Source organism: Salvelinus sp. IW2-2015, unplaced genomic scaffold (assembly GCF_002910315.2).
Source record: "Salvelinus sp. IW2-2015 unplaced genomic scaffold, ASM291031v2 Un_scaffold6538, whole genome shotgun sequence".
Taxonomy (NCBI): Eukaryota; Metazoa; Chordata; class Actinopteri; order Salmoniformes; family Salmonidae; genus Salvelinus; species Salvelinus sp. IW2-2015.
In genome coordinates, this window is record NW_019947800.1 from 9,963 (window position 1) to 19,724 (window position 9,762).

The 9,762-nt window shown below is 40.2% G+C and overlaps 1 protein-coding gene and 1 pseudogene across 1 annotated transcript; both read right to left on the reverse strand.

The window, feature by feature from the left end:
• Window positions 1–811: 811 nt before the first annotated feature.
• On the reverse strand, window positions 812–2,240 carry LOC139026969 (zinc finger protein 180-like; annotated as a pseudogene).
• A 20-nt stretch (window positions 2,241–2,260) lies between these two features.
• LOC112078932 (endothelial zinc finger protein induced by tumor necrosis factor alpha-like) lies at window positions 2,261–8,826 on the reverse strand. The gene is made up of 2 exons (XM_070442191.1): window positions 8,240–8,826; window positions 2,261–2,585 (listed from the first exon to the last, which is right to left on the reverse strand). The coding sequence occupies exons 1-2, from the start codon at window positions 8,592–8,594 to the stop codon at window positions 2,278–2,280; spliced, it is 663 nt and encodes a 220-aa protein (XP_070298292.1). The 5' UTR covers window positions 8,595–8,826; the 3' UTR covers window positions 2,261–2,277.
• Between the last annotated feature and the right edge of the window lie 936 nt (window positions 8,827–9,762).

The following is a 9,762-nucleotide window of genomic DNA, read 5'->3' on the forward strand; positions in this document are numbered from 1 at the left end:
GATAGGCATGTTGTTGGATCGGGGCCCAGTCCCCAATGTCATGCTCTAGTACATTTGGGTTGGCACATCTGAACATGAACCCTGCTATTCTAAAAGAAGGGCAACAATGTCAATATAATTATACCCGAAAATTGTCAGTTGGTTGCATAAATATTTATGATTACTAAATGTTTCATGAATTGGAAATATTAAATATTTGGTTGCATAGTCTTATTTTCAACGGCGTTTCAATTTACATGAATTGTAAATAAAAAAAATTAATAAAAATGTACACCCCTTTGTCAATAATTAACTTAATGGTGAGGCATGGTATAATATTTTGCATAGTCTTATTTTCAACGTCTTTTCAATTACATTTTGCTAGGTGGGATAGCCTCAATGTCAAAACAGTTTTAATTTGTCCAAATCAATAACCAATATGCAGAAACAGTTTGGGATAAATTGAAAACCTAAACATAACATGTGCTATTTACACAAACATCTGCCACAATAATCATATTTCTTGTATTTATTTATTTTTCTTGTATTTATTTAAACAAGCTCCTTATAATCTGCACAAGCTCCAGAAACGTTGTTTTGACAAGTAGCAATAAATCACTGATATCAATTAGGGGGGAAATCAGGTTGTACGTGATGTTGGAATGCATTTAAATGTAGGGGTCGCTAAACAAAGGAACGCAACACTTATTTGTCATAACTAATCGATATCATGCTAAAATCATTTGTGCGACAGGAGGGAGATGAGGTTGCACGTCCTGTTAAAACTAACAGCTCAAAAACCACACGGAATCTGGGAATAATGTGTACTTACTAAATCTCATAAATAGTACTCTTTCAATTCAGAGCCTGGATTTTCCCCCTGAGTCTAATATCCATATCATGTTGAAATCAATAGAACAGGGGACAAACATTTAGGGTTCTACATTGTGACATCATTAAAATACTCCTACCAATTTATTTTTTATTTTTTTAGTCATTTAGCAGACGCTCTTATCCAGAGCGACTTACAGTGCATACATTTTTTTATTTTATTTATTTTTTTCATTTTTTTTCTTCATATTTTCATTTTTTTTACATACTGAGACAAGGATATCCCTACCGGCCAAACCCTCCCTAACCCTGACGACGCTATGCCAATTGTGCGTCGCCCCAAGGATCTCCCGGTTGCGGCCGGCTGCGACAGAGCCTGGGCGCGAACCCAGAGTCTCTGGTGGGGCAGCTAGCACTGCGATGCAGTGCCCTAGACCACTGCGCCACCCGGGAGGCCAGTGGTTAAAACATTCTACATTGTGACATCATTAAAATACTCCTACTACAATGTTAAAACATTCTACATTGTGACATAATTAAAATACTCCTACTACAATGTTACATCATTCTACATTGTGACATAATTAAAATACTCCCACTACAATATTAAAACATTCTACATTGTGACATTCATTTAATTGATATCATGAAACAACTCCATGTATTTTCTGATGATTGGTCAGAGATCTTTTATCAGATTATCTCTGGTCACAGCTATAAGATTTCTCTCCTGTGTGTGTTCTCTGGTGTGCTGTCAGATGGCCAGATTGACAAAAACTCTTCCCACATTGACCACAGCTATAAGGTTTCTCTCCTGTGTGTGTTCTCTGGTGTAAAGTCAGAGAGACAGATGTAGTAACACTCTTCCCACATTGATCACAGCTGTAAGGTTTCTCTCCTGTGTGTGTTTTCTGGTGTGAAGTCAGATGGCTTGATGTAGTAAAATTCTTCCCACATTGAGTACAGCTAAAAGGTTTCTCTCCTGTGTGTATTCTCTGGTGTAAAGTCAGAGAGACAGATGTAGTAAAACTCTTCCCACATTGCATCACAGCTTATATGTTTGCTCTCCAGTGTGTGTTCTCTGGTGCACTGTCAGATTGCTAGATTGAACAAAACTCTTCCCACATTGATCACAGCTATATGGTTTCTCTCCAGAGTGTGTTCTCTGGAGCACTGTCAGATTTCTCGATTGAACAAAAACTCTTCCACATTGATCACAACTATAAGATTTCTCTCCTGTGTGTGTTCTCTGGTGCACTGTCAGATCACTAGATTGACTAAAACTCTTCCCACATTGACCACAACTATATGGTTTCTCTCCAGTGTGTGTTCTCTGGTGCACTGTCAGATTGCAAGATTGAACAAAACTCTTCCCACAATTGATCACAGCTATATGGTTTCTCTCCAGTGTGTGTTCTCTGGTGCACTGTCAGATTGCTAATTGAACAAAACTCTTCCCACATTGAATCAACAGCTATATGGTTTCTCTCCAGTGTGTGTTCTCTGGTGCACTGTCAGATTGCTAGATTGAACAAAACTCTTCCCACATTGACCACAACTATAAGATTTCTCTCCTGTGTGGATCCTCTGATGAATTTTAATGCCTGATGAGGTGAATCTCTTCCCACAGTCAGAGCAGCAGTGAGTTATCTTCCCTGTGGATCTCTGCAGGTGTTTATTGAGGTGTTCTGACCCAGAGAGACTCTTCTCTGCCTCTACAGCATCCTGAGGTTGTTGAGGCTCCCCAGAGGATCCACGATAGTCCCGTATCTCTCCTGTGTAAACAACAAAGTCAGACAGATGGTTAAAGGCGCACAACAGTGGAAATCCACTGTAAAAGGTGATGCCAACAGCGTAGCCATGATGTTGTACAACAATTGATGTCTGTAATGAATGTTAAAATTATTAGCAAGAAGTCATATTTTGTCTTGTTTTCACATTAGTAGTAACATCTAAGATTGTAGACTAGAAATAAGTTATTCATGTTGTTGAAACTCTAAGCAGTGTGCCAGACGACTTTTGGTCTCCAATACAGGCCCCTTTCTGTGTTTGCTAAAATTGCGGCACGAGGGCGATGCACATGCAATTTGGTTGTAGAAACTCCTCCCTGCTAATGAGGAAACCGATAGTTATGGATGTACTATATCTGATTAGAGCAAAAATGGTGAGCAAAGATTTTAGTTTTTCACAATATATTCTGAATGTGAATGGGGGAAAACTCAGGGGAGTAACCTCCATGTCCAGGTTGCTTATGAGTACATTTCACACTACTTTGGATTATAATTGTATGTTTCGTTTGAATGTCCTGTTTAATATAATGTTTGCTATAGTATTAAGAATTATGTGTAATTATTGAAGAATCACATTAATGACAGTATCCATTTGGGTGTTGTCAATAAAGTTAAGACTTTTTGTATTTCACCTTTATTTAACCAGGTAGGCCAGTTGAGAACAAGTTCTCATTTACAACTGCGACCTGGCCAAGATAAAGAAAAGCAGTAAGACAACAAAAAACAACAGAGTTACACGTGGGATAAACAAAAGTACAGTCAATAACACAATAGAAAAATCTATATACAGTGTGTGCAAATGGAGTACGGAGGTAAGGCAATAAATAGGCCAGAGTAGCAAGTAGTAGTAATTACAATTTAGCAAATTAACACTGGAGTGATAGATGTGTAGATGATGATGTGCAAGTAGAAATACTGGTGTGCAAAAGAAGTAAATAAAAACATGGGGATGAGGTAGGTAGATTGGGTGGCCTATTTACAGATGGGCTGTGTACAGCTGCAGCAATCGGTAAGCTGCTCAGATAGCTGATGCTTAAAGTTAGTGAGGGAGATATAAGTCTCCAACTTCAGCGATTTTTGCAATTCCTTCCAGTCATTGGCAGCAGAGAACTGGAAGGAAAGGTGGCCAAAGGAGGTGTTGCTATGCTGACCAGCGAGCTGAGATAAGGGGGGACTTTACCTAGCAAAGACTTATAGATGACCTGGAGCCAGTGGGTTTGGCAACGAATATGTAGTGAGGGCCAGCTGACAAGAGCATACAGTTCGCAGTGGTGGGTGGTATATGGGGCATTGGTGACAAAACAGATGGCACTGTGAAGGACTGCATCCAGTTTGCTGAGGAGAGTGTTGGAGGCAATTTTGTAAATGACATCGCCGAAGTCAAGGATCGGTAGGATAATCAGAACATCAACATCAGGGTACGGCTAAAGGCTATCAGAACTGGTCGTCTAGTGCGTTGTGAACAGAGAATAAAACGGGCAGATTGCTGGGTGTGGTAGGATAGATTCAAGGCATAATGTACAGACAGGGGTATGGTAGGGTGCGGGTACAGTGGAGGTAAACCTAGGCATTGAGTGACGATAAGAGAGGTTGCATCTCTGGAGTCACCAGTTATGCTCGGTGAGATTACTGCATCTGTGGGAGGTGGGACAAAAGAGTTCTCTGAGCTATGTTGAGTGGGACTAGGGGCTCCGCAGTACAATAAAACAATGATAACTACCCTAAACAACAGTATACAAGGCATATTGACAGAGAGAGACATAAAGCGAGGCATAAAGCAATCACAGGTGTTGATTGGGAGAGCTAGCTAAGGCAAACAACGGGTAAGACAACAGCAACACGTAAAATGGCGATGAATGGGCAGAGAGGATCAGTTAACTACACACTGGGCCTGAGTTCGAGGCTGGGGCCTGGGGCCGACAGATAAACCAAATAAACAAAATGGAGAACCGTGACTAATGAACAGTCCAGCAGGCATCAGCTATGTAGCCAAGTGATCATAGGGTCCAGTGAACAGCAATATATGAACCAGGGAAGCCGTTATGTAGTCGTTACTATGCTAGCCGGGAGATGCGCCTGGCTCGAGGCTAACTGGTGCTAGCTTCGGAACAAGGGCGTCACCAACGTCTGGCAAAGGCCGGTTGAGGGCACATCGGACGGAATACGGAATACATCGGCAGACAAGTCGTGATGGATCGTCGGGGCTCTGTGTCGACAAAGGGTCCAGGCCAATTGGCAAAAGAGGTATTGTAGCTGGAGTAATTTTGCTAGCCGGGAGATGCACCTGGCTCGAGGCTAACTGGTGCTAGCTTCAGGACAAGGGAGTTAGCCACTATAGCCACTATAGCCAATCCGGTGTAATGGTCCAGAGCTTACGGCAGGAATACGGTGATGTAATGGAGAAAAACAGTCCGATATGCTCAGGGTTGATATCGCGCTGTGCAGACTGGCAGGTATTATCCAGGCTAAAAGCGGCTGGTGTCTGGGCTAAAAAGGTAAAGGCCGCTAGCAGTGGCTAACAATGACTAAATAGCTAGTAGCTAATTAGCTGGTTAGCTTCTGATGGCTAGCTTCTGATGGAAGTTCTGGCTATAAGGTCTAAAAAAAACAGCAGATCCGTATCACATTGGGTGAAGCAGGTTGCCGGAATGTATATTTAATTTAAAAATTGAAAAAGATATATTGCAATATATACAAAAAATGAGGAAAAATACATACCATTTAAAACAAACACGTCTTAATGCTACGCCATCTTCGATTACAAAATGACTCTGTTAAAAACCATTGGATTTAGCAAACTCTGAAATTATTTAGTATTTCTGTGCCCGTGAAAACTGTTTTCCCAGCGTAACATAAGGAGCCACTAAATGATACGTAGTTMSAGTGCATTTCAGAATACAAAAAAACTGTCCGACAGCRAGATCCMRTATTTAAGTTGAAGTTCATCATATGACAAGCGTAACGTTATGACTATAACTACTGTTCCCTGAAGGAGGGAAACTAGGTACAACATACTATTAAATCCGCACCTCGCTGGAAGCTCTGCCTTCCACAGGTGATGAGAGTGAGGCTTGGATCTATTCCTTAAATTTAATACCGCTCTTCACCGACCCAGGAAAGGGCGGGGACAAACAGGTGTTGTACCTCGTTTCCCTCCTTCAAGGAAGTGTAATTATAATCAAAGTTACACTCCCTTTCAGTCAGTCAACTTCGGTACAACATACTATGGGTAAATAAAATCATTCCCCAACGGATACTAAATGAAACGGCCCCTGGCAGACCACCCAGAACTGACCCTACAAGATCCGTCAGTTTTGTCAATTTATTAATTGTCTTTTGTTTGAAACACTCCTGTCGATGTTGAGTAAGGACGCACACCTGATTACGCATATAGAAGTAGGATTAGTCTACCTGGTTACACATATAGAAGTAGGACTAGTCTACCTGCCTATAAATGTGCCCATTTGGGGATGTCTGATAATATTTCTCATTGTCTTAACGCTGCACCACTAATGAGTTGTGGAGCTTCTCAAATAAATTTTTTCTTCACCTCCAAACAGCAAATAAACAAAGTCTAATCAAAAGCGAATGACAATAGTTCCTCAAAGTATTTTCGTAAAATATTTCCAGCTCTCGCCCTTTCGATAACCACTCAACATAAAAGGGAAAAATGTAATGCTCTGATCCAGTGGAAATGTCATAAAATACCTGATTACTTCTTATCCTTAGCACAAAAGCCTACAGCTGTGTCTGTCCAGAACTCACTGGAGCAGGAAACTGAGGGCCTAGAATATTTTATACAATGTTGCAAGCATGCTATCAGAGTTTCCTGACCCAGTTGATAGTTGATACAATGTTTCAAGCTTGTTGTAGACAGACCATGTGCAGCCAGTGTGATTTCTAGGATATTTATTTTTATCAGGATATTTTCTACCTGCAGAATGCCATGTTTTTATTTGTTGGCTTTATGTAGGCTATTTTTTTTACATAGTTGGCAATGGCAATAAAAGTTACTCTTAGATTTGTACAATTTTCATTTAGATTTAGAATGTAGATTAATCACAGACAATGATTTTGAAATACTATTATAATTTAAATTAAACGAATCAAACGTTCCATGAAAATGTGCATTTGAAAATCATTACTGGCACACAGATTGGTAAAAATGGTCAGATAAATTGGCACTCCAACTGGAAAAGGTTGCCGACTGCTGGTGTAGTCTATTACTAGTCTATTAGTAGCAGCAGAGGGGGGCTCCCTCTGGTCAGGTTATGTTGACGAGCTTGGTTGACCAAGATGTATTTTAGTTGGGGACTAGAACATGATTTTGGGGCCACTGCATCTCAGTGCTTGAGGCGCCACTACAGACACCCTGGATCAAATCCGGGCGGTATCACAACCGGCCGTGATGGGGCAATTGGCCCAGCGTCGTCCGGGGTAGGCAGTCATTGTAAATAAGAATTTGTTCTTAACTGACTTGCCTAGTTAAATAAAGGTTCAATTTAAATAAATAAAAAATAGTGTTTCATGACAAACTTTGAGAAGGGTTTAAAGCAAAGGTTTCAAACCAATTCATGAATGTAATTGCATCTAGGTATGTCTTGCCTTTAACGTAAGGGCATGAAAAAAAATTGGCTGAATATTATACAATGACTTATCAACAGCTCTAATAATTTGACCCCCACAGGAAATCTTCACTGGCAATTCTAGAATATACTATATATCCTAGAAACCTGGTTAAACTATCATTATGACATCTTGGATGAATTCTAGAATATACTATATATCCTAGAAACCTGGTTAAACTATCATTATGACATCATGGATGAATTCTAGAATATACTATATAGCCTAGAAACCTGGTTAAACTATCATTATGACATCATGGATGAATTCTAGAATATACTATATAGCCTAGAAACCTGGTTAAACTATCATTATGACATCATGCATTGCCAGTCCTTGTATTCATAGTGTAGTGAATTCGGGGGGTTGCCCTGAGCTGAACTCAAACCTGAGTCCAGGGACTGTCAAGCCAACACCTTATAACTGTTACATCAAGATGTCTGAACTTCTTGACGAGGTCGCTAGGTGTTGGGTTACGGTTGCTACAATAGCTTTCTCTATGAATTTGAGAGTGGTTACACTTCTCCTTCCCCCATCCCTCAGCTGTTTACCAAACCAAGTCTTGGGGCAGCCATTTTTTTCTGTTTAAAAAAAACACACAACCCAGTAATCTGCAGTTCAAACAATAACAAATCTGTAATTCCACCACTGTTTTGGTAATAAGATGATTATGGGGTTGGATAAATGTAACTACAGACAGACATACCTATGGATGCCAGGACTGACCATCCATGATATCAACATTATAGTTTTAACCATGTTGAGGCTACACAGTGTTGGTTTACATTGTTTCTAAACATTGGAGTAAAAAAAGCTTATTTGGGGTTCTGATGGGGTACAACAGTTGAACTAAGCTCATGAGGCATGTGTTATACTCTTCAAGAACCAATGGCTATAAATAAATAATTTAAAAGTCACAATATGGATGTAGCAACTGCAGATTTCCGCTTTAACACCAAACATCAGTTCAACAACTGCAGAGTTTGTGCCTCTGTATTTAAGACAGTACTTACTAGTGTTAATCAGGGAACGGTTTCTCAAAACCATCTTACAGCTAAGTTCATCGTTAGAACCATTGGATGCCTTAAGATGCGTTTGGGAAACCGGTTCCAGATATCCAGGTTCCTCCTCCTCCTTTTTCGATGTAACAGTCATCTCTTCCTCCTCCTCTTTCACTCCATAAACTGCATCCTCCTCTCCTTTAACTGTAACATCCTCCTCCTCTCCTTTAACTGTAACATCCTCCTCCTCTTTCACTCTGAACGCGTCTTCCTCTTCTTTCACAGTAACAGGCTCACTCTCTACTTCTTGTTTTACTGTGATATCATCCTCCTCTCCTTTAGCACGGGAGTAGCTTAGTGACCGCATGGTCGGGGATGTTAGCTAGCTAGGCTAATGCTAACTTAACCAGCCCACTAGCTGACTAATAACAACACCGTAAATATGAAATTAAATCGGATAACTAACTAGACGATAGAAGTGAGTTTAAAACACAGTGGCTAATATACACTAAAGCGTCTAAAGAGCTTTATTGGTTCGTCTATTTTGGCTAGCAAGCTACCGAGGTGGCTGACTAACTGTTTTTGCTGCTGCTGAAAGAAGTGTTCCGTCCACTAGATTATACGTCACACCAACAGCATAACCTTAAATTCCCAGACCGCCATCTGTTGACTGTAGTGGGTAACGCAGTTGAGTAAAATTAATATTTTATCTTCAGACAACAAGTTAAAGTGTAAGGAGCATTAGTTTTTACTCACCAGTGTAACAATAAGGTCTGGTTAAAGACAACTACTAGTTGTAGTCACGATATGGTTAGCTATAAGTACAAACAGTTATGTTTTTGCGTAATTACATATTATTAATTTGTTTCAGGAAATCTTCTAAACTACCCACAATGCACTATTTCCCAAGGTCATAGGATGATCTACTCTGTGCTACTGAGGTTGTATGCCAGTGTAACGGTGTAATGAAGCTACATGTTTTAAATATATTTAACCTATATTTAACTAGGCAAGTCAGTTATTAAGAAAAAATTCTTATTTACATTGACGGCCTACCCCGGCCAAACCCTAACCCAGACGATGCTGGGCCAATTGTGTGACGCTCTATGGGACTCCCAATCACGGCCTGTTATGATACAGCCTGGATTTGAACCAGGGTCTGTAGTGACGCCTCTAGCACTGAGATGCCGTACCTTAGACCACTGCGCTGCTCGTGTGTTTACATTACACTCGGTGTAATACACTCGGTGATAAAGGTATGGGATTCTGGGTAATCCACAAAAGATTTTTGGAGAATTTGAAAATTGAGTGGTCCTGGGAAAGAAATGTATAAAGTTGACATTACATCATAAAATCCACGTTTTAAATCATACATTAGCAATTTATGTTTTAGKAACTACTGTTGTTGGTTTGGTGTCAAGTAAGCCTCTCTTTATATGTTATTTGCCGAATCTCAGTTTTCCATGTGGGTTTTATGCTAAAGTTCCCTCTTTCAAGTTGGTATCTAACTGGAAAATGCATCTTCTTTAGGAGTG